General features: G+C 37.3%; 1 protein-coding gene across 1 annotated transcript in view; it reads right to left on the bottom strand.

The window, feature by feature from the left end:
- ST18 (suppression of tumorigenicity 18, zinc finger) overlaps positions 1–26,182 on the bottom strand; it is a gene marked incomplete at its 5' end in the record, with an annotated part of 72,510 nt that overhangs the window by 24,028 nt on the left and 22,300 nt on the right. Inside the window, 7 exons of the mRNA XM_009866318.1 lie at positions 7,612–7,823; positions 10,933–11,138; positions 12,504–12,608; positions 14,157–14,247; positions 15,982–16,116; positions 18,752–19,546; positions 23,726–23,916. Of these exons, the coding sequence (XP_009864620.1) occupies positions 7,612–7,823; positions 10,933–11,138; positions 12,504–12,608; positions 14,157–14,247; positions 15,982–16,116; positions 18,752–19,546; positions 23,726–23,916 (1,735 nt within the window). The remainder of the gene's footprint in view (positions 1–7,611; positions 7,824–10,932; positions 11,139–12,503; positions 12,609–14,156; positions 14,248–15,981; positions 16,117–18,751; positions 19,547–23,725; positions 23,917–26,182) is intronic.

Below are 26,182 nucleotides of genomic sequence, written 5' to 3' on the forward strand. Positions count from 1 at the left end.
TCGCACTGAAAGCCTTGCTCCATATGACCACAGAAAAAGACTACAAAAGACTACTTCTTTGAGTGATAAAAATCTCCCGAAAGTGCAACTTACTAATGAAAGCGACAAAAAATTTCTTCTCGTGCTCAGTATGCAACACCGCATATTAACATATTGTGTACATAGCGATGATGATAAGACTAGTCTTTTATATTGCCAACAATTACTAAGGTCAAGTATGGGAAGAGGTGAAAGAGATGGCTTTTGGAGGAATACTTGGTAATCTAGTTCTGTGTGTTGCCCTGAATAAGTTGGAAAACAGGCGAAGGCTATAGAGATAAATAATAACATCATAGATCTACACAGGTAGAATGCTGTAATTAACACTGCTCTGTGTCTTCCTGCTATTGTCATCAGTACTATATTGCGTCACCACAAAGCTCTGATACCACTTAGGAATTTGGGGCTAGATATGCTAGGTACTGTAGGAGACAGTTGTATAAACACAGAGTGAGATTTCCTACAGTGAGTAATATAAAAGGAAACCCATAGCATAAGTGAATCATCCAGATGCTCTGTTGTGAATGGAAAAGAGACAAGTATGTTCAAGGTACAAGTTTTTCTGTCTTAATTGTGTTTAAGAGGAGATGAGACACTGGCAGAAGGAGACCCTATCTGTTTCTTCCCATTAAGGTTTGCTGGAGTTTGATGATTATTCAGCCATTTAATGGTTAAAGATAAGGCAGTGGAGCTTATCTTTACTTGATCTTAAAAACAGATGTAGTCAAACAAGGAATTTTTCCTCTCTGCTGAAACTGTGACATGACCACAGGGACTGAAGGCACAAGCTTCCTTCACACAGCCTTGTCTTCTGCTGCTTCTGTTGGTGACTCATGTAAAGGTAAAATGTGTCTGATGAAATCTTTTTAATCAGAAGGAAAATATTGGTGAATTATGAAGATTGAGGGCCCACCAATCTCTCCTCACTCTGACAGCCTGACTCCAATTTGTATCCATGGATCTGAGGCAGATGCCCACCTAGACCAAAGCACTACCAAGCCATCTGCTTGCCTCCAGTTCAGAAACACATACACTTCTTATGTTTACTTCTCCTGCATAGTAAAGGTCACATTTTCAATCATACAGCTTAAAGAGAGAGATGTTTTATTATATTTATGGGAAGTAAATACACTTCTAATATGTTCATACTAAGATGCTTTGGTTGTATCTTTCTGCCCCTTTTTAGTAAATAGTTTAATCTCCTGTGATAGTTTTAAGCCCTGAATTTGACAGTGCAGCTTATCCTGGATAATAACTTAGTAACCACAACATCTTATGCCATCTGTATAATATCAAATACATTTTTATACCAGCATTAATAAACCTTAGTTACAAAAATCCAAGATATTAACTATATAAGTGCCAAGCGCACACTCTAGGATCCGACAGTATTGCTCTGCCATGATCGCCCCAGTGTTCTTGGCTTCATAGTTGATATGTAACTATAGCAATGAAACAGAGCTACAGTAATCAAATTTAATGACCAATGTAAAGTAAAATGCTAAATATTGTAGTTGCTGACATTTTTCATAATAAAAAAACTTGGGTTAAGTCTGCACAACCAACATTCACATAAAATTCCAGACCTCTGTGACAGATGGCTTAGGAAAGGAAGCCATGTGACTGGGCTGCAGTAGTTTTATAGTGCAAAACCCATAAATAGTGCAGATTCTCTGTCACTGACAAAATATCAACTACTCAGAAGACAACAGCAACAACAATAGTGACCAAAAACAATCAAGGTCTTCTCCTCAGTGAAAAAATATCAGGAAATATATTGTCTCAGAGAAACAGATGCTACTAGCTGCAGCAAGGAGTTCTGGCTGAGAAGCAGAACATTTACTAAAATGAGTATTTACAGCTAACTCAGCACTTTCCTGAAATTCCCGTAGAAGTTGGGTTGTCCAACATGTACCTAATTCTGATCAAGGAAGGCTGAGTTTTGTGTTTGTGAAGTAGTGTACAGATGGGGTTTAAGTGAGCTCACAGATGCACACAACCATTAAATACAGCCATGGAAAAATATCCCCTTTTGCCCATCACAGGATGGATAACACGTTTACAGCATGGCTTTGTATTCAGAATGGTATAAAAGACCTATCACTTTGCTGCCTTCACAGCAAACTCCAAATGGCAGAGCAAAAAGAGAGGATAGTCAGAGATACTGCTCCAGTTTCCATTCCTACTCTCATCCCACCCTCCTCTCAATATGTCTCTTTTGCTTGTTTTACCACGTTTATTTTTACATAAATTTTTAAATGGAACTAAAAAGACAAAAATGGCAAATGGCAAAAAAATGCTAGAGCAGTGCTATGACATGCTGACAGAAAATGGCACTTATTGTGCTTAGCTCAGACTTGTAAAGGCTGTGTTCTCCTCAGTGAAGGCAAGATCTTATTACTGTCAACTCTAGTGCATGTGTGAACAGGCCTATATTTATCCATTTATTATGACAGATTTAAAATACGGCTACCAAAACAATGCAAATTGTTCTGATTCTTCCTTGAAAATGCAAGTGTAATAAAGATGCAAATGTATCTTACTGTATCCTAACTTATATTAGTTTACAGCTGTTGTAAATGGAAAAGAGACAGGTATGTTCAGGATGCAAGTTTTTATGTCTTTCTTAAATTTCTTCTTTAAGATGTCTTAATCCTCGGAGCCTGATTTTGATCTTATTTACATTTACATTTACACTGGTGTAAACCAGGAAAAAAAACACTGAAACAATGAAGAGAAGCCAATGAGGGTGTGAGGATACGCAATGGTAATTAAATGCAGGTTACTCCTTATCTACTCCCACATCAGTGACAGTGTAATCACCGCCACAGGTTTTACAATCAGCTGGAAAAATTATTCCAGAATAAAAAATGAGAGAAAAATGACTGAAGCATATTTTCTTTATTCCAGGGTCTAGTCAGTGAAAAGATAAGGTAAAAGTAGTACTCTGCTATGAATATCTACAGAAAACAAAGACTAATATAAATATGTAAGCAAAAAAATGGTCTTTGTCCTCTCCAAGTGCTTTATACTTTAAAGTTAAGTTTTTTCATCCTCCTTTGCGTTATGGCATAACTGTTACAGAACATTTTCTAATATATTGTTAAATCTTGTAATTAGAACATAGCTACATCAGCTAGAACAATAAAGAATGTTTGGTTTTGTGATAAATTACTCTTGCATATTTTCATATGCTTTTGGTCCATCTGATCACTCACAATACTTAATACTCTGTAGTGTGTCGCAGCAACGATTACAAGTTAAGCTTTATCTCATAGCTGGATCAGAAAGAGCGAATTATTGTGTCTGCATGAATCTTATTTAAAACCTGTGACCTTTGGGAGATTGTATCATTACATATAAGGGAGTTTGATATTCTTTGGTCTGCATACAACTTAACAGCGTGTCCAAAGAAACAACAGTATTGATGATTTTACATTCCAAATGAACTAGCAGTTCAATGTAGTTTGAAAAACTCCCCAAAGCTCTTCAGTCCTAGTATTGCGAGTAACTCTGAAACTAGTATCTTGCCACGTGTATGAATACTATTCTTAATGCAACTCCATCCAAAAGAGTACAATCTTTTCTACTCACCACCAACAAAAGATGTTAAATTTAAGCAATTTTCATCTGCAGTATATTAAAATACTATTTTTTGTCAAAATAAGAACACTTGTTACTGCCCAGCAAAATCTGAGACAAAAATGAAGTAACAATTTTAGCCCAGAGCAACTCAAACATTAAAAAAAGCCAGCCAAGAGTGTACTCAAGGAGCAATATGGCAGTATAAGGAGCAATATACACAGCAGTATAACAGGATGGTACCTAGTGTTATCCTTGGCTGATTTTTCATCCTGTATTTAAACTTGAAGGTATTTGGAGTAAAGGACTGTCTGACAAAACTGCTGAGTACTAACTACATTGCTGAAATAATTGATGTAATTACCACCATCATCAATATCCAAGAATGGAGAGATGACATAATTCTGCTCAAAACTAGAGTTCGAACTTTAAAAATTTTTATCACGTGTCATTTCTTGTTTTCTTTCAAGGCACACTGTGCATATGCCATTTTGTCTAAACAGGTGGGAAAAACACCAAAACAGTCAACAAAATGTTTGGCAAGCAGTAGTGACGAAGATACAGATAAACTGTATTGCTTACAGCTACCTCTGAGAGACATGAATATGTTGAGGGCTGTAAACAGGGAAGATCCCTGGATGTGATGCTGATGTAGGATCTTGCACTGTGATGGAAACTGCAGGCTAAGCCCTCTAGGGGAGTCCTTCTCGTGACTTCAATGGGAGTTGAAAGAAGCTACATAAATTTCAAATCAAATGCAATCAGGAGACTGGTTTGGGGTACAGGTTTCATGACACTTGGATGATCAGGATTATATTCAGCAGAACAGTTTCCTACAGTTCCAAATGGAAGCTGAATGGTTCAGACAATGTAACAGTAATGTGACATTGTTTAGCTTAGAACCCTTTTGCCTGCTCATTTCAGAGTAAATTTCTTCTTTAAATCTATTACCTTTTAAGTTTATAATTTTAATCTTGAAATATTTGGCAGATTACCTTTGTACATCAGATCTCTTTGGAAATTTTTCTTACCAATGACACTGCTAATGTGTAATCTAATTTCTCTACCCTTGCTATGCTTCTCTCTTTTTTTGGCATAAACTATCCCTTTTGAACTGATATGTAGATAATGTGAGATACATATTTGAAAATTCATTAAAATAATGAAATTTGGATCTGTGCTATAAAAAACATTTACTTTTTTTTGTTATCAGTATTTACAGAAAAGTGGCAAACAGTTAAGGTAAAACATCTAAAACATCTAACTTCCTGAAGAATGGGCATCACTCTGGAGGTCAAGAAACAAAATTTGAGAGACAGAAAAAAAATTGCTTTAGGAATACACTTGTGCTAAAAATTGTTTCGGTGTTTTTTCCACCTGTTAAATGTGTTGACATATGCACGCCTTGAGCGAGCAGAAGAAAATGACACTTGCCTGAAATGTTTGAAGCTCAAGTTCTGCTTTTAAAAGTTAGAAGCAAAATATTTTGACAGCTCTGATGATCATGTAACTCTGCAGTCCCACATGTCCTTGATCTACCACTGCACTTCCTCCCACTGACAAAGCATCATGGCTTGGACTGCTGGGAGGCTGCCTGATGTTCATGTAAGAGCAAAAAAAAAGAGTCTTGAGCTTTGATCTGCTAAAGTATGGACAATGCTAATCAGTTTTTCTTAGGCAAAGGAACAAAAGGATGTGGAAAGGGGCAGGGCTGAAAGGTCTGATACCGTGAGGCTTTGAGTACAGCCACCTCACACGGGTATTTTCCGACCTAATGAAGGTATGTGCTGTCAAGAGTAGAAAAGGGAAATCATTTATTCTGTAGTCATCTGTTGATGAAGCATTATTTGCATCTAAACACACAAGCCTCAAATTTATAAGATATTCTATCAGTTAAACATTTACCTTTGTGGCCAATAGCAGCTGCAAAACAATTCAGAAACACTGATGAATAGATAGTACCTTTACAAATAGCCTTATTTTTGCTTCACACTTTAAAATCAGAAAACATCTTCTTTGAAGAGAGTCTGTTGATTTATTTCCACATTTTTTTGTTTGAAACCTGTATGATAAAAGCAACAAATCGCCAAAACCAAATAAAAATGGATTTTTTGTGGTTTTCGTGACCAAATCTCTTTGAGGCTTACTTGCCTGTATTCTGGCCAGAAGCTAATTTTGATTCTTCTGTCAGATGTTTTGTAGCAGCATGCCCTCCAGAAAGTCTGGCAAAAGTGGAGACAGGCAGATAGCAAGGTATGCAGGTGATTTTCTTTTAGGCTAGATTCCTGGCTGTGAAAAGGGGTAAGCTATGTGCCCCAAGTGTCTCTCCATATCGTTACTGTTATGTTCACTTCTATTCAAACCTTTCCCATGATTTGGCAACTATGAAGCAGGTAAGGAGGAGAAAATCTTTGGGTTATGCCTAGTCCCTTTGCTGCTCTTCTCTGGCATGAAAGGTCTATTGCTGAGGTCAGCCAAAGGCTGCAGCAGCAATTTAATACAGCCATTGGCATTGTTTTCCATTCTCCTGCTAGAAGAAGTCTCTGTTGAAGACTGATGGAAGCAGCTTTGTGCAGTAGATATCAGGGATGAATCTGTCATCTGTGAAAGGTTCTGTAAGCAGTCTTCGGGGCAGATAACGTCTGAGTTAGAGGGAATGTATGTGGACACACTTTAAAAAATCTACCTCATGTCATTTCCCAACATTGGTTTTGATATCCAGGATTTCACATGTAGAAATCAAAAGCAGCACATCAGGGTACACTACTCTGCAAAAGCAAAAACTTGGAACACCTGACAAGGTGTTGCACTTATGGTACAATTAATAGTTTAACTCGAAGGATAACGGCTAACCTCAGCAACAGTGAAGGAAAGCCCAAATAAATTTTAGGCCAATAGCTGTGGAAGCCACTTCTAACCAGACCAAGTCTGGTTAGGCAAGGTAGAACAACACTGACTTGCAGAGAAATAGGTCATCTGTCTTTTTGGAGCACACATCAGGACTCAAAGTCCCACAGCAGAAACACACCTGTTACACTGTATTTTGATAAATACACCTTTTTTCACTTCCCAGTGATTTCTGCTCAAGTTCTTGTAATAGCACCCTCTCATCTATGCAGAGATTTCAAAAGTTTCATTGCAGTGGAGCATGTGTGGCTTTAATACAAATAATAAACAACAGTGCTCCCACAACCACTATCATCAGAAGAAAATCTTGCCTGTTTTCATCAGCAGTATAATGCTATGTAATGGCACAGAAAATAAGGCTCATAGCTCACACAGCACCATTTGTAAATCATAAAGATCTGTGAGGAAACGCAGAGCAGAAACCAAAACATGAAAGCCACACAAACATCTATGATATTAGGCAGCTTTCCATTACGACAGACTTGCCCAAATTATCTATCTCCAAACGCTGTGGGCCTGATTCTACTCTCTTGCCAGCAGAAAGGAGAATTTTACCAAAAATCAGATGTTATTTCCCTCCCTACCCCTTGTCAAACTGTCATGAATTCCAAACATAACAGACTCTAAAGACAGAACTACAACAGGTGTAGTTCTGTTCTATTGCTAGCAAAATATCACCTTGATTAATCACACAATTTTTATTATATTTTTTAGTCAACTTCTAAAATGATTGCTTATGGCAGGTTTCAGAGGGAGGAAAATTCCCTCTTGAAGCAGATCTAACTAACTCGTTATCCACCCCAGATCATTGCTGGATTTCAAATAACCTTTTTTCCTCCCACAAAACTCCCCCCTCGCGTTTAGGGCTCAATTAGGAAAAGATCTAACAACAAAATTCTTGCTATTTACTTATTTTTGACAGAACTGGTCACTACATTGCTGATTTTTCCTCTGCCTCTCTTCAAAAGAGCATGCAAACAGAAGCCTCCTTTTGGGGGATTTAATGCAGTCACTAACATGAAAGACAGTTTATTCGCACAGTTCAGTAGCTAGCACACCCTCCAGGTTCTTGGACTACCCTACCTTGGCAGACAGACTCTGTGGTTTGTTGGAGAGAATCTCTGCTGCTTCCCTGCAGCGGGTGGAAAGGTTCAGGATAGCAGCAGCTGCTGCTATGTGGGTGTCTTCACTACATTGACCGTAGCTATAAGAGTTGGCATGGCAAGGGCTCTGTGTGTGGGCGCTAGCACTAGGCAGTCGATTAGAAAATTTCACTGGATTTGAAAAATGCTTTGCTGTTGAAGAGAGATTTGATTAGCAATTGCATGTACAAGATTTTCCCCATTAAATAGTTTTGTTTCTCAGATCACAATTTCATACATTAAAATATTCAAAGAATACATTTAAAACAATCCATTCCCTATTAGCAGTAAGGGTTGGCTGTAAAAATGGCTTCAGAAACACAATAATTTAATTTTTAACTGACAAATGCATGTCTTTCAACAAAGCATCTGAGACTTTTACTCACATTTTACTCATTCTTTACTCAGGCAATAAAAGCAATGATGTCCAATGAAAGACTGAACAAGCATTAGAGTGTTATCTGTCATGACCTGACAACATTGATGGGCAAATGCAATTGTAAATGTATCCTTATAAAGACTTCCTCTTGGAGTTCTGTTGTGTAAAAAAAACCAACAGTGCCTTTTCCAGTCTTAGCTAAAACAACGCTGCTTAACCTGCTTAAATAATTAAGTCTGTTATTTAAATAGGTTTGCTTATTTGAGTAAGAACAGTTCCAGGCTCTTGAATGAACCATAGCAATCAGATAAGAACGTTGCCTGCTAGGAATATTCAGTCCCGGTTTTGTGGAAATTTTTAGAATTTTAAGTCTACCTTTTAATCCTGTAAAAAAAAAGTAGTGACAATGGATATTCAGAATAAATCCGATGTTGGCTCGCTGTCTTATGTTGGCTATCATTTGGAATAATACATAAATTTCTTAGGCACAAGGAAGACAGGTGAGAATGAAAAGCTAACAGGTGAACAGAAAAGCACTTTCACAGACGAAAGTGGTGCATACAGTTCTTTGTTTTCTCCTCCATCAGTAGCAGTTGATTTCACAACACAGCAACATGGTGCTGTAGCAACACAGCACCATGATTTCAGCTCTTAGGAGGGAATAATCACTTCTTTTGTCGTAGCTCTCACAGTGTCCTACAAAGATAAACTAAGCAAAATCCGATTTCTCAGCCTACACCCAGATACACCAAGAACATTTCTGTGTATGGCCATCTGCTAGCTCTATGAAGATCTGAGCCCCAAGAATCCCTTTGGGTGTAGAGTTTTGGCTGAGTGTATTTTAATGCTAAGACCTACACAAGACATTGGAGAACTCAGCTTTCCTCAAACTTGGGGAGCTCTAAGAGAAATGTGGTGTTTTTTTCCTGCACTGACTGTAGCTGAATGCTGTATTCAGTTTTCCTAAGTAGTTGAGACATCTCGGTAGAGCAATACATAAAAACCTCATGATTCAGTTCTCCCTTTCTCCAGTGCAAATGAAAAAGGATTTATCTACCCTTCTGTACAACTGTAGCACAAACAAGGGAGTATACATTTTTAGCAGTTACTACAGCTAACTTCAAATTATTTTTAAAGGGCAAAAAAAGTGCATTTTTCATTGCCTGCCACAACAGGATTTTTTTTTAAAAAAAAAGTCTATGTTTTGTTAACAAATCACGTTTATAAGTGTGGAATCCACAGAGGGCTAATGATGGGCTTTTGGCTAGCTACATATTTACACAGGACGCTGAAACAATCACTACATCATCAGCTTCTTATTGCCAACTTTTGTATAACTGCATAGTTAAAGCTCTCACCTGCTCTTTTATTTTCACCTTTCCATTTAAATAATAGCTGCACACTGCAACCTTTGCAAGAACAACAGGCTGTAAACTTCATCCTTGATATACATTATACATAAATTGCATTGTAAGTATTTGAATTTGTATAAAAACACTTCAATCATTTTTTCCTTGAAATGAACCTGTGAAACAGACATGTATCTGCACAAAGAGACAGCTAATAGGAAATATTCAATTTCACAAACAAAATTAAAAAATCTGCCACCCAATAAGCTGGCAATGCACATATTTGCTTTCATGTGCACAAGCCTATTTTCGAGGCCAGATAAATATCTACTTTTCATTTGCAATTTTAAATAAGGTGTTTATATATATACATAAACACATAGATACCTACAACCATATATATGTGTATGTCTGTTTGTGTGCTTAGATACACACACAAACAAATATATATGTATATTATTTTTATAAATATATAAAACACATCTTATATATTATATTAATTGCATTGTATTTTATCTTTTGGTATTGTATTACATATATACATACATAAATTTTTCTGCTTTTCTGTTCACCTTACTATGAATGTTCTCCATTGTTGGAATAAGTAGGATGCAATTTGTTTTGCTTTTTGTTTTCCTTTATTAATTTTTTTTTGTCTTAACAAAAGAAAAAACAACTAAAGAGTCTTCTGTCATTTTGTTTTGGATCTATTCTCTTCTGAACTCAAATATGATACGAAACCCTTTTTTTCCATTTCCCTCGTGGCAACAGAATTGTTTGTTTCTTTGAACCAAAGAGGATTTTACAAAGGTCAATACAATGGCAGAATCTTGCTGAAGTTTCCCCACATAGATTATGAAAAGCATCTACAATAAATAATCAGTGTTTGTACTGTGGTACCTTATTTTTACATAGTACCTCAGCAAATCCCTGAGTGATGCAAGCTGATAAGTCTTGATAACAATTTGATGCAGTGGATATGTCTGCACTACAAATATGATGTAGTACAGATATTTATCAAAATGAATTCAGTCAAGGCCTGGAAGTATTGCAGCCAAAGAGCATGGTCATCTAGTAGGAATAATACCTGTATGGATGCATCTAAGAAGTATCTGAAGTGCCTTTAAAACCTAACTTGGATTTCTCTGTACTACAAAACATTACATCTTGTGCAGACACAGTCCATGGGACTTCTCAGGGCAGCATCCTATCACATAAAAATATTTCAGTTTAACTAAAGAAGGTAACAGGTGAGACATAAACCATCCCTTTTACTCCTCTTTTCCTCTGATAATTGTTTTTCTAAAGAAACATTTAAAAAGCCAAAGCTCATAGAGATTCCATTTTACATTCTAACATTCTATATATAGCAAACTAGTGATTATATTTAACATTCTGGCCACAAATGGTTAAAGATGATTTCTACAGAGATTTTTTTTTGACTTCTAGAGTTTTGAAAGCAAAACAAGCAGAAAAAAAAAAAGTCATTGGCTTTTTGCCCATTTTCCAAGAGATAATGGAATTTCAAGCTTACATTCAAGGAACTGGGGTGGTTTTCGTCCTTGTGCCACAGGTGCTGTTGTGCGTTTGCCAAAGACTTGTGCATCAAAGCTGGCGTAATCAAATGGTACCTTCCCAAACTTCTCCTGTTCTTTCACCAGGGTGGCTCTAGAGGAGGTGACTGGCTGTGAAGTTCTGTAATTGTACTGAGATATTTCAGGCTGCTTCGCTAAATTTGTCCTACAGAGAAGAGGAAAAGAATGAATGAGAAAAACAAGAATATCTTTAAATAACGTTTTCTTGAAAAATGGGATACACCTGCATCTCAGTGTCAAAGAATGTGCTGTTATCTCATACACTTGTTGGTGTATACAATTAATAAATACCATAAACATGGTGGCTGACCTAGTAGTCAAAGAGTACTTTGACTTCATAGAAGTTCAAAGCTGAGGACATAAAAACATCCAGTATTCTGCAGTAACAGTGTAGGCTATTTCCAGGAAAGATAGTGTCTTAATTCTACATTACCACCATTGTGTTTCCTTTACTTCTAAAAATTACCTGGATTTTTGCTAGTCAAAGGACTTGTACTTTTATGAATCGCTATTGTTCTCACTCTTCCATGAATGAGTATAGTATAAATATAATGTAAGATGATACAAAATAATGGCTTCTGTTATTTTGGAGGAACAAATGATTTATGATGTGTTATTTCATTCAGTTACTGTTCAGTAACTACTTGTCTTTAGCAATTTCCTAAGGACTTTTCATATGTAGAGTTAAGGCACGTGCAGTTGGCAGACACATGGACATAATATTCTGTAATGGCTCTGAAGGAACCATTAGAGCTGATCATGTCAATAATCCACAAATTAAAGTGTCCCCAAATAGACTTGAATATAATAGGTTGTAATGGTCATGGTGCCAATGATGTGCAAATTATGCATGTCTGTAGGGTCCATATAACTCTCACACAAAATACAATGGCGATAAAAAATGTTTCCCCTTTTTGATATAATTGTATAAACAATAAATTACACTAATTAAACCAATAAACTTAAAATAAAGAAGCTCAAAATAATAACTGTTTGTTGGTGGGGAAAGAGAGAAGAGTGCTCAACCATTTCAGGTAACATACTACTTACTGGATCTCTGGAAGACTCCTCTGAAAAGATTCACAAAATAACTGAGGACTGAGCTGATAAAAGTACAATAAGGTCAAAGAGATCTTTAATTAATTTTCAGTGTCCGAGATAGTGTAACAAAGGAACAGTTCTTGAAAAATGTTTAAAACATTTCGGCAAGAGAGACATTTGGTTTACAGGAGAAAAACATTTGTGTTGAAGTAAGTTTTAGTAGAATATACTTGATTGCTTTTCAAAAGATACGTTTGTTGTCCTTAAGGTCAGCCGTGTGCACAAGAACTAGCAGAAAGATGATTGATAGTTTTGAGAAACAGACAAGCTTTTTAGTTTTCCAGAGGTTCACCTTGGAAAATTGAGTTACACCTGTAGCTCCAATCTGAAATAGGGAAAAGAACTGAGGACTGATCAAAAGAGTTTGTGCAGAAATACTTCGGAGAGACTAGTTTGTGAGTCCTCCTACCTGTGGGTCTGATCATGGCACTGCCCAGCTTTTGGAGACTCGAGCTGATTCTTTTCCTGTGACATTGCCAACTTTTCAGCTGCGGCAATTGGACAACCAGAAAGGCTGTTTAAAAGCAAGGTGAAGAAAAAGAAGTAAAAAAAAAAAAAAGAAAAAAGAAGCAAACAACACATTAAAATGAAATCTTAAGTAAAGGAAATGTGTGCGGTGGAACCCAATGACTTCAAACTTCTCTGGTTCCCTGCACAGCTATGGGAGCTGCTGCTATCATAGTTCAGATTCATCTGTTTTTCAATCCTTAATGCAAAACTGTGAAATCTATGTATTTGAGGTGATATATCTGGAAACTGAATCATGTAGGAGTTTTCCACAGCTCAGCTTTGATGTTCTGTGGCTGGCAAGTCACTAGTAAATTTTCTGACAAATGACATTTGCTTTATCAGCTAAACCATGCATATAAGCCTCCTGCTGATTAAAAGGAAAGTAAATTTGGGGAAAAAATAGGGGTATGTGAGCCACAGTTATGAAAGAACACATTTTGTCATTTCAAGTTATTTTTTTTCTTTCTATTTACTTTACTAGATTAGAGTATGTTTTCCTATAATATTCATGGGTTGCTTATGATACAGCTGATGTGCTGCAAAGATGACTGGGGAGTTAAAACAGGAAACAATGAAAAAATATTTACTCATTCTCTACATACTCTTGCAGATGAGCTTGTAATGTCTCTGGTAAGGACTAAATCTTTATATTAAATACAGTAACGTAGTATGAGAATCCTTCATTGTAGTGCATTCATACAGTAACCAATCGATCAGCAGAAAAAAAACTCAAAAACCAACCAAACAAGAAAATCCCACAAAAAATCAGATCAACAAAGAAAGCTGAGTTTGAAATTTTTATGTCCTAAGTTTGATCGTAAGTTTGATCTTCTGTTTTTCCAGAAGCCCTGTAATGGAGAATTTTGGCTTGCTGACTCCCAGCAGAAAGCAGCACTGACAAGAGCCGTGCTGACAGCAGTGGCTTGCAGGAGACAGCGCGCCGGCTCTCTGCCTCACCTGCGCCCCAGCTGCCGCTCTGCAGCTTTCCTCAATTTTACTTTCTACCTGCAGGCAGCAAGTTAAGCAGCCAAAAGTGTTCCAAGTGGGAAGATGGCAAAAAAAACCTGAGGGTAATAAATGGAGTTAGCTACTACATGGATTCTAAACTATTCCACTTAAAATCTTCTGGTTTGCTAAAAGGGGATATGCCTTGATGGGAAGTTCCTGCCAAGAACTATCCTGTGTATGGCGCAAAATGAAGAGTCCTTGGTTTCGGCTGGGTTTTCCAGCTGTACCATGTATTTATTCATTCATGTATTTGTTCATTCTTACCCCTTTTACATGATGATGATGATTCACTGTGAAGACTGTGATGAAATTGTAGTTTGAAATCTCACCTGTGAAAAATACTAGTGGAATTTGCCAACGTCGGTGCTGCAAACATTTTTTATAGGATGAAATTAAGCACAATTGCCTACTAATAATACATGCTACCCTTCAGTTCATAGGCATTTTGCAGTGCGGTACGTCATATCTAATTCCCGGATGTGCCCATAGATTTACTCCTAAGTACGTTTTAGATTTTAAGTGGACAGAAACTTTTCTGATCTACCTTCTGTGTGTGTTGCGATTGCTGTTGACATGTCCTCTTCCAGTGCATCCTGGGGTGGGGCACTTTAAAACATTTTCATGCATGGCAAGAACTAATCAGAAACAAGAAAAAAAAATGTGATAATAACAAGCATCAATTAAATATACATATGTTAAATTAAAAAATATGAACACTTCTTTGGAATCAGGTTCTCAATCCTCTCATATTTTGCCCACAATAGAAAAGGAAAAGCAAAAGACCTAAAACACAGCAAGTCTGGTGCCTCCAGCATATCCCTATATTGCTGTAGTGTGATTTCCCTGTTTCTAGGGACTTAAAAAACCTTCTCAGAGATGTTACATCATGTAGACCTTTGCTCTCTGATTCATACACCACATACAGTCGACTAGAAAAGCAGGGTGATGGAGGAGTCCTGGACAAAATACAGTCCTGTTACATATAGCTGCGGGCCCTCCCTGTCTCAGGGAGAGCAACCCCTCAGGTATAGGAGGGCTTTTCATGCTTTGAACCTGAGTAAAATGATCTAATCTGAGTACATCCCTTTCGAACCCTGATACCTTCTGATCGTCTGAGGTGTGCCGAAATTGCCTTAGACAAACTGGTCATGCTTCCAAGCAGTGGCTTACACTCTCAGCAGTTGTTACAGCCTCTTGCAGGTACATTCCCCGTGCGCTTTGATGTGGATCACCTTCACTAATGCTGAGATGTATGTCTGCATTAAGCAGAATTTGTCTTTGCATGTCTACCTCATGACTTCAGTACTGTATCACTCCTTTAAATGCACAGTGCTTCAAAAAATCTGATTATTCAGTCAACTGGTTTGTCCTGTCAGGAACCAAATTTTTTTTATTATTATTTTTTTTTCCCAGCAGGACAGAACACATCTGATTGGAGGTGTGATAATTAACAAGAACTTGTTAATTTTGACTTTTTAGAAAGTTAATGTTGCTAAGGCCTTCCAAATCCGGCAGCCTGCTTAGCTCAGCAGATGTTTCCATAAATACAGTTTAGTAACAGATTTAAAGGAACAGGACGTTGGTAAAGTGCAAGTATCCTTTTAATTTGTTGTTATGCATGCCACCAGAAAAACTGATCTGACTAACTAGGTTGTTTAAACGAATAGTTTCACATTAGGTTTTGGCTTATTGTGCTGTGTTTCATTGCATCACATTGCAGGCTTACACACACAAACAAACCAATGTAATCAGATCAGCACAGTTAGAAATAAGCAGGGAAATTCAGGCTAGACTGGGCATAAAAGGGTTGGCACAATACAGTCATACGAGAGGAACGTGCTGTGGGCTAACGCTGGGATGTACTGATGGAAATAACCTTTTGGAGCTCCGTGGTCAAGGGGAACACTGGAAACATCTCTGAATAAGCGTGCTCGGGCTTCTCGGTTATTGGCAATGAAAACCATCAGCCTCAGTGTGCGATTATGGTAAATCAGGTCGTAGCTCTGAACCAACCAGGTGATTTCTGTGCTGCGTGCCTCAGCAAAGGCATAGGCAAGCAAAATCTTGAAGACTACAGGGTACATATCTGCTGAGAGTTTGGCTCTGATCTTATTCTTCCCAGGCCACCTGAGGAGCATTCTGCTGTTGATAATGCTGCTGCTAGGGAGTACTCGAATTTCACAAGTGTGGGAAGTTAGTCTGCAACTAAGAGCTGGAGGGCACAGAAGTTGTGATGGCTCCTCTCTCAGCCTCGCTCTGCAATCTTGCTCAGAAAAAAATGTGTTTCTTCTCCAGCATGAGCACACTCTCCTCACAACACCAGGGACAGATCCAGTTGTTATTCTGGACTGCAGGGTGATGATACTCACTTTCTAGTGGCACTCTAACTTTATGTGGACAGCCTGAGAGACTGCGGTGGTGAGGGTACAGCCCAGTCACGTGCCCTGTGCCATCGCATCCTGGGATGGGACATTTGGTTTCTCTCTTTTCAGGCCTGGGTGAATCTGCAGAGAAATCAGATATGGATTTCGTTTGGGTTTAGTCCCTGTGTGCGCTCATCTGAACAATCCTAGCAGGATGATATGCTCTATTTTGTACTTCAGATGTAATTGCTACATAGAGTTTTAAGAGAGACGTACACGATTTGAGCATCACTTTAGGTCTTCACACTGTGCCCTTTAAACAACTGTTCTACCCTCCCCATATATCATTTTTGTGCTGAACTATATGGCTTTAGGATTGCAGTGTCATTTATTCCATTCAGAGCCTCAAACAGGACTGAAGCCACAATCCCATAAGCCAGAAAGCTGGCAGCATCAGCCAACAGCAAGATCTATAAAGGATTAAATAAAAAAAAAACAGAAACAATCTTTTACTGTTAATGTCAGACTCCAGGAAGCTGGGACAACCAAATAAAAGCTGAGGTGTGAAACAAACAAACAAACAAACAAACAAAAACATTTCAACAAGAAGCCATTCCTTAAATATCGCAGATCTCTAGGCTGTGGGTTCATTGTTAGGAAACTGAATACATTCCACTTTACATTTAAGAGGCAAGGCAAGCAGCTCCCTCTGGTACACATGGCAATGCCGCTTTGTGGAGCAGCCCACAATGACAGTGAAAACATGGAGCAGCCGATACCCTTTCAAAAGCGAGGTCTCAGCCCAGCCCCACAGCTGCCACTCTGCAACGGCTGCAGTGTCTTCCCAATTTTTGTTTTGAGCACCTAGAATTGTGCAAGAAGCACTGGTCAGAAATCTTTATTTGATTTCCAATGCAGGATCAAAAAGTCTAGGCGAGAAAGGAATGAATACTGGTCCAGAAATTCTCTTGTGAGAAATCTGGAGGAAGTGGCTGCATAAATTGCTGAGGATGGTTTTAGCTCCATCTGTGATTGGCTGCCAACAGCATTCGGCACTGGGGGAGAAAACAGCTGCAGCCAGCACAGGGAGCAGCCTCCTTCAAGCTCGTTTTGTTCATAGGACGTGCTTAGGGACAGAATCGCCAGAGACAGCTGAGGGTTAAACATCCTGGCAAGATTTTAGGTTAAAAAAAAAAAAGAAATAGGGAGGAAAGAAAATATGCTGAGCATCAACAGGAGACCACATGCTTTCGAGAATCGCTGCAAATGGAAAGTGCTTCAGTAGAGGAGAGAAAATAAAGATGGACCTTGAAATATGTTTTAATTTTCCCCCACTAATTGGAAAAGTTTATTGTTAAAAAATGAAAAACTACAGATTTAAGCCATGTTCTTCTGATATAGCATCCAAAAAGTAAAATCAAGAGCTGATGGATTTGATGTTGATTTTTTTTAGAAATAAAAACTTTACAAATAAACATTTTAGAAAAAAAATTTAGTTTTGTGAAGTGAAAAAAAAATTGTGTTTGATACCGCATTGACTAAATTCATATGATGGTTACACAACCTGGGCAAAGTGACACAGCTGTACTTAGGATAAGAAAAGGTATCTGTAAAATCCCTATATATACCATTGTCACCTGAGCAAATAAAGGTTCATGTAGTTCATCAAGGAGATAGAGTAATATTTTGCATGCACAGCTCAAGACATGCTAATTCAAAGACTGCTTGAGACAGAAAAATGAGATGCAGGCATATCCTTCCAAAATGCTACAGGAAATATTTTACAGTTACAACTCCTAAAAATACTTGTCAGTTACACACTGCATGTTTTAGACAACTAAACTACTATAATATTTGCAATGTCCACAGGGATTACTCTAAAGTAAGACTAGAAAACATAAGTTGTTTATCAAAAGCAGAAATTTCAACAGTGTTGGGGTGACCTCAGTAAATTTGGAAGCCCAGAAAGAAAAATCAAAGGACAGATGAACGTGTTGTTAGTACCGCAGGGAGTGTGTGTTTAAAATGACATCTCTTGTGCAATGTCATCTCTTGATGTTCTGTAATTATCCTCAATTGAGTAGTTCCATATGAGACAGCATAGCATTCAAATCAAAACCAAGTCTTTTAAATCTCCACTTCCAGAAACCTGATTAAGTACCGAAAATGGAGAAATGCATTCCTACAGCTTAGTAGGATGCCACAAACCATCAGAAACAATAAAGATTTTGGAACTTACTAGTAATTCTGCTGATGGTGAATAAGGCAGAAGAGCACAGCTCGTGCTTTCCTGGCTCAGAAGTGCTGGCTGTAGCAAAATGTAATGTTGGTACATGAAGTAGACTGAACTCAGAAAACACATGGCTTAGGAATTAGGTGGTATGTTTGGAAGAGACTAATTTTTCACCCTAACCTTTCCCTAAGCACCATTTTAATGCCTTCTCTTTTGGCTGCTGAAATTTAAGAGGTATGTATTAGCGCCCTATAGAGGAGGAGGCAGAGGAGGAGGAAAAGGAGGAGGAGGAGTGTCAGTGCCAGCTACACAGCCCTTTTAGTACCCATTACTGATCATTTCACGTAGCGGTTTGGCAGGAAGCCAAGTACCTAGCGTTTAACCTGGTTAGATGTAAGGCACTAGTGTGAAGGTACATAATTAACAAAATTACCAGCTAAATTCCAGACTCTTTACTGTTGCTATAAAACCCAGCTCAGAATCCTCTATCAATCACAGGATAAATGCTTAACCCCATAAGAACAGTCAAATATACTTCCTTACGTTTGTTGCTAAATATCTGTCTCCCACCAATGTCAATAACTTTGGTTTGTCTCCTTTCCCCTGCTAGATGCTCCAGAAGAAACCTATCCAGTTCCTTGTAGGTGCTGTGAAACACATGCCCTTGCTCTGCCTGCAGAGTGATTGCTTGTTCTAGCAGACTCAAGTTCCCTTTTGTTTTGTCCAGCTCAACTGACAGTTCTGTGGTTTCTGACAGGCACTCATCATCTTCTTCACTTTCAGGGAAGGGATTCTGAATTCTCTTCTCAAAAAGATCTGGATGAGTCTCCTGGGGTGCTCTTAGCCCTGTTTCTGAGTCACAAAGTGTTTCACAAGGTCCAAATTCCACCTCTTCCTCCTTGATTTCTGGGACTTCCAGGATGCTGGGTTGATTACGCTCTACAATATACTTCTGAGTTACATGGGACTTTACAGTAGCTTCTTCTGAGAAATTTGAGGAGCTGTCCCACTCGTTGTCCATAATTTCAGAGTTACTTTCATTTTCCTCAGATGAACAGTATTTTGCATTGGAAATAAGAGTCTTTTCCTTTTCTTCAGCTGAGTTAACCTTGTAACATTCATCAGTCTCATCACTTTCTGTTTTTAAGGATTGAATGCCACTATCATTTAGATTTTCTGCCACTGTTTGATTGGATGCATCTTTTGCTAATTTTCCCATATTCATCAAAGATTTGGCCATGGGATCATGATAGCTGGAGTAATTATCTTTTCTTTGACTGGAATTTTCTCGCCCATCTGAATGAGGTGTTTCTTCCGATGATTTTGGAGTGCTTTCCTCTGTGTGTTTAAAAAAAAAAAAAAAACAACCAAGAGAAAAATAGCTAAGTTTTTTGTATCTTGTAGAAGTGATATGAAGATATTTACTTACCAATTGCCATTTTCTTACTCAAAGGTACTCTGAAATGATTGAATTCACACCAAGGCTGTGTTTGAAATGACCACTTGTAGCATCAGGAAAAGCCCATCTAAGATTGTATCTACTTTATATTATAGCTTCAAAGCTATATCAGAAATAAATATGTTGCCAATTTTCACTGATGGTGAAGGCATACATTATCTTAGAACACACAAGCATTCATATACATTCACGTAAATATAATGTGCCATGTGTAGATAGACACTGTATATATACACAATCTATACAACAGATCGATATATATACATAGATGCACACACACACACACACTCTTAAAAATTCCTCTGATCTATTTTCAATTTTCTTTCATCTCAGATTCCCAAATACTTTCTCAGAACAAACCCTCATTACTTCCCCAGCCACCCCAGAACCCGTGAAAGACCTTGATGGAAAAACCCCTCAATACTTCACAAAGGGCAAGCTCCTGGTCACCACTGCAATTGTCACATTAAGTGATAGATCAGGTCATGTGCAGGCAAACAGAAATAGTTGTTATGTACAGACTCATAAAGGACTTGTTAAAGACACCACTGAAGTGCATCCTGTCCTTATAAACATCTTTCTTAAGAAGAAAAGCAGCAGCCAGCAGGTAATAGAGGCTGCATGTAGGAGAGGTTGTCGGTGTGGAAGACAATATGCCTTTTGTATCTCATTTAATTTTTTATAAACATTTCCTCTGACAAGGACACTCAAAAATACATCTCCATCATCTTCCTTTCTGGTAATTATCTCTCTAAAATCAACACTGGTTTGCCAGGATCAAGTAAATATTGCCATAGTAACTAAAAGCATTTTTGGATGAAGGGAAGAATTTAGTCACAACACTAGCCCCTTCAATAATGCTGATTATAGGGTACATTCTTTTGTTGGGATCTATTCAACATAAACTGAAAAATTTAACATTTTACTTCCTAGAAAGAAGGATGAATAAACAAGCACAGACTATTTCATAAGATGTGTCTGTCCTCTTCTGAATCAGAAGTCCAGGTTTAAATAATAAATTAAGCATAGTCTAAAATGCAAATGAAGTTTCTCTCAATAACACCATGAGCTATTAAGAGAAAGTGTAAAGGGTTATGATAATTTTAAAGTATTATGAACTACAGAAAACAAATAAAAAGCGTTTTCAGTGAATATGTCCAATTCATTGAACTATTCTCTCAATCCACTTAACTACCCACATGTGTACAATAATGATTTATAGACATTATACCTAATTATGCATATTTGGGCTGTGTTAGAGTGCCTAACAAAAGCTCTAGAAAGCAACAATTACCTCTGTTGCTTAGCTACATAGTTTAAAATATTCCTATTAAGTGCAGATTATTGTGGAGGGGAAAAGGGGGACAAAAATGCACATGTGCACCACAATGCATTTCACTTTACTGCTGCCAAACTGTTAGCATTTTGGGTCATTTCCAGCTTACATAATTGTTTGGTTCAACTGTTTGTTATATGTTAAAAGAAAATATTGATTAATTCTTATTCTTCTTCAGAAAATTGGGCTCATGCAGGGAAAGGTTGCCTTGTGCACTGTGTGCATGAAGTTGTGTTAAAAAAAAGTCTATAAACCTTAGTGTAACTTTTTAGCAGCTGGTCTAGTACCACACGCATTGCAGTATTCTGAATAAAGAAGTGTGCTGTCTTTTCACGTCTCAGCAAGTAAGAATGATGATTTGGCTCTATAACCAACTTTAGTCAAATGGGTTTTTATTATTTGCTCTTCCATCATTTGCACAATAACAGAATCCCATCAGTGGATCTTTTCAAAACGTAGAAGTTCTAGTTTTAAAGAAACTTCCCACCCTACTAAAGAGAGCAAACCAAACAAAACTTGATAATAGTAACAGCTCTTTTTGGTTATTTTTCTGTGTGCAAGATTAAAAATAATATAAATTCATGATAATAGATTTTTACTCCTTAAATTATCAGCAATTTTTAAATACAATTTTTAAAAATTTGTTGTTGAACCAGTCTTAATGGTGCAGCTGTCCCAGCTTTGCTTTTGACTTCTACAGCTATAGCTCTACTTTAAATATAATCAAAACTCAGCTTAGTTTACAGTTGCATCAATCTATGAACCGAAGCATTAACTCCACAACAGACAAGTATCATGAGTTCATAATAAAATAAGCAATATTACACTAGGAAATCACAAATATACATATTTAGACCAGCTGTATGCTTTAGCCGAAATTTGTTTTGTAGCTGGCAAAATGAATGCAAAAGAGATAAGTTGTGTTAACACTGACACAAGTAGCTTGGGAGAAATCTTACTAGTTACTAAATAAATGTTTTTAAAATCAAATATTTCTTTTTCTTTTGACTGAAGGATTGAGTGCAAACAGGGATTCCCTGCATTCATATCTGTGAACTTGGCCCAACACTTGCCATTTTTTTTAAAAAAAAGACCAGTTAAACAATTTAGTTTCACCTGTACATGGCAAAAGTTCTGCATTTACATCCATCACAGTACTTCACCTTCAGTGAGTTCTTCAAGATATGCAGAGGACAGATATAAGGGAAAGCAAAACACTTTACTGAGGGTGGCTCTGGATGGCCAGGAACCAGGCCGAATCAATATAAGCAAAATTAGCTAAAGTCTGTATATCTCAAAACAAACACACAAACAAAACCATACAGGAACTCTTACTTAAACAGTTTCCCTTCTGCATTTAGATAGAAATACTCCTTACAAGGTGGACAGGCATGGAGCTTTTTTCTTAGTGAATTTATCTTGCTAATGTCATCTGAAAGTCATTGAGTATCACCTCGTTCATTGGTGATAGGCTTTCACATCAATGGGATGCAGACCCCTGGAAGAGACTCCTCCTAGAAGACTTACAAGTGACAGCTGGCTGAAATCTTTGTCATATCAAAATGACACACAGACCTCCACTGATTTGAGTATAATGAGGATTTTACCCTTCATTCTGAAGAGTCTTCTTCTTCTATGTGTTTTATAGTATTCATATGTACAAAATTTGGGGGTTTGGGTTTGTTTTTAAGGAAACTCTATTTAAAGAGTATAAATATATGAATTCTTAATCTCAGTCCATCACAGGATTATACAAGAGTCCAGATTGGAAGGGATCTCAAAAGATCATTTTGTCCAACCTTTTGTGGGGAAGGGAGCCTAGATGAGATTATTTAGTACCCTGAATTTCCAAAATGTTTGATAAGAAGAAACTGAATGGAAACTTAATTATCTCTAAACTCCCATAGTGACCAGCAACAGAATGGAATAAAAATTCATTCTGGTTTTGTATTATCTATGATTACTACTTGCTATCTACTGATGACTTCTCCCTTTTAAAAACATACAGAATCTATTCCACTGATAACTTCTCTACTTGCCTAATTAACAATTTGCACAAGAGTTCTTCAATATGTGACCGTCAATTTAGTTTGATATTTTTGTTTATCTTGATTATATATAAACATATATTAGAAAGAGTGATAAAGACATACTGTAGCTACAACTTTCTGTCTCTCCATCCTCTTCCATATTTTCCAGAACACACTTTGTAGAAGTTTGTATAAATTGTTGGTCATGTTTGGCTTAGCAGAGTTGGAATAACAAGTATAAAACTGCTGACTCTAATAATTGTGTAAAACAGAACACACGTAGCAGTCACATGCATGAAATTGCTTTGCTAAGTGCTAAAGTCAACAATGTTTTGCTAAGCATTTTTTTTCTCTCTAAGAGCTCTATATATTCCAGTGAAAATCTGTTCTTCATAAATGTGTTTTTCTCAGTAGTGGGTTTAACCTTGTTCTTTGACAGAGCTAGGGGAGAAGCAGATGATGCTCCGTATCTGACCTGGTGCAGTAGTTGTCTGTGTGACCTATAAAGCATTTGCTAGACCCCAGGAGGAGTTATTGTACATAATAATTGGAAGTACGATGGTTAAACCTCAACAGAAATGAACCATCCCAACTCTGTTAGGAGTCACATTCTGCATCCTTTTCAATATCACTGTCTCATATCTCTTTTCCTGTGGAATTCAGGTTCAAGCAGAGCCACACTGCACAACTACCTGAAGCTGAGCTGCTTTCGAGGACACTGATCTCTTCCTGTAAATCTGCCCTGTCTTCATTTTCTTCTTTGCATTCCAAGCTGGGGTTGTAGTGGCGGGGTTTCATTAACAGGGATTTCCTTTTGTTGACAGGTATGCCTGATGTCTGTTCTTCGGCTTTTCTCTTCTTAGCCATGGAACACTTGTAGGCACTACAATGAACAATCACCAAAGATAGGGAAAAAAGTGAGGAGTAAAATGTTAAAAAACAGCACAATCCTCTAATTTAATTCTAAGTGTAAAAGTGAGGACTGACAAAATGTTAATTCACTTGCAGTTTCAGCAAGTTGTGTTCAGTGGATAATTTTAGCTCATGAACTCAAAGTTCAGGGCACAGGCAAGTCCCATTTATTTTCATTGCTGCCAAAATCTGTTTGGGGGAAGGGGAATGAGGATAAAGACAAAATGAAAAATCCCATTACCCAACACCCTTAATCCTAAGTAAACATATACTAATCTAAGACCTTCTCTGCAGTAAAATAAATACACTCAGGAAAGGACAAAAAAAAATTTAGTCTGGCTTTGTAATCACACACCTTTAGTTCAACAACATAAAGCTTGGGTGAAGCACATTGGGCTTTCAGAACCTTTTGCAATTAAGTACTTCTTTCAATCTCAGTCCGAAGCATTGGTTTCGTTTCATTAACTCCAGCCATAAATGTCTAGTTAAAGTGCTTCTCAGATCTCTGCATAGGCTCTGGAAAAAGGCTCCTCCAGAGTGTAATTCATCCCAATTTAAACTAGACGTATCTGATAAACAGGGTGAGCCACTCCTTGAGAAGGGTCTTACTCCATGTAGATGGTAAATTTCATATGACTGACATGGGAAGACTAGGCAGTATTTTAAAGAGTAAGATTTTTAGCAGATTTTATATATTTCTTTCAGCTCCTATAAGATTCACATATTGATCTGCATATTAATTTGCTGCTACAGTTATTTAGCAAAGCCTTTGCTGCCATGCAGCTGATCTCTATGGCATCTAGATGCTACATCATGTGATACCTCACTGAAGAGGCCTGAACCTTCAACCCTCTTTCTTTAATAATGTTTTGTGTAAGTGATTTGGCATGTTTTCATTGTTCACAGTGCAATACACACAGTATTTTAAGACATCTATGTAGTATGAATAATAGTGCTCATGTTATATCTGTCAGAGATGAAAAAACTACATATACGAATCTGTGTAATCCACTCAATGGTTTCTCGACCTTAGGCACCCCCGGGGTGCATTACAAATCTACATGATGGCCTCAGGTGTTGGATTTTGCATTTGGCTCACTGACTTAGCTGAAAGATTTGCAAAAAATCCATGTATGCAGAGAACTCCTATTGGTTACACATTACAAGCTCAACAGCATAAATTAATCCTTCCTAGGTATCTTATGTGCACTAAATTGGCTTGGATTCTGATTGTTTTGGATGAAAGCATATTACTAACTTCAGCTTTTTGTTAAAAAAAACAAACTCAAACCCATTTTTGGCTAAGCACCTCTTTGGCAATCTATCCTTGCAAACATGGAAGTACGAAGATCTGCATTTTAGAGGGAATGTTAAAATTCTACCATATACGTCTTAAACACAGTGGATATTCTTGATCTTCTGAAAGCTAAAATTCTGTGGGCACCAGGAATAGTCGATGCTAGTCATCTGCTGTAATTAAATGTATCATAGCTTCTCCATTTATGAATGGAAGATAACATGAATATCATATTAACGGTCAAAATCACAATGGTATAAGCATCCCCTTGGAAATGGTGCACATAAGCACCACAGATGTATTGTGGACAAATATATGTAATTTATTTTGAAGAAAATACAAGCAAGAGTTTTTTAATTTATTTTTGTGAATGATAATTCATTCCACTCATGCTGTTTCATGAAAATTAAATAAATGACAAATGTTTGAAAACTCTTCACACACAATTGTTTTTATCAGTTAAAACCTTCACTAGATTTTCTTTTGATCTTTCTCATTTATTTGCCAAGATTCAAGTTTACCTCCAGTAGCTACCATGAGAGTGTTTAGAATAAAATGAACTTCCACTATTTAATTCCCCTTTGGTGAAGCTACAGCTGTTTCTTACACAAGTATAATTAACAGATTTTTAGAACAGAAGATCCAATTAGGTCATGTAGTATGCATCTATGTATCTCCTGAGCAATACAGATAACAGAACCTCTAGTTCTTCAGCTTTAATTCTGTGATGTGTCCGACTATTGTTTATCTTCCAGTCAAGAGAAAACATAGTAATCCAGTAAGTTGATTGCTGTATTCTTGCTCTCTGAATACAATACTTTCCTAGTAACATAAAATTATATGCCCACTACTGTGGGCTGACATAACAGATATTAAATATATTGGGTTTTCACCACACCTGTGAAAGACAGTCAAACTCATGCGTTAGCAGACCATAGTC

This window comes from Apaloderma vittatum, unplaced genomic scaffold, assembly GCF_000703405.1.
Source record: "Apaloderma vittatum isolate BGI_N311 unplaced genomic scaffold, ASM70340v1 scaffold18933, whole genome shotgun sequence".
NCBI lineage: Eukaryota > Metazoa > Chordata > Aves > Trogoniformes > Trogonidae > Apaloderma > Apaloderma vittatum.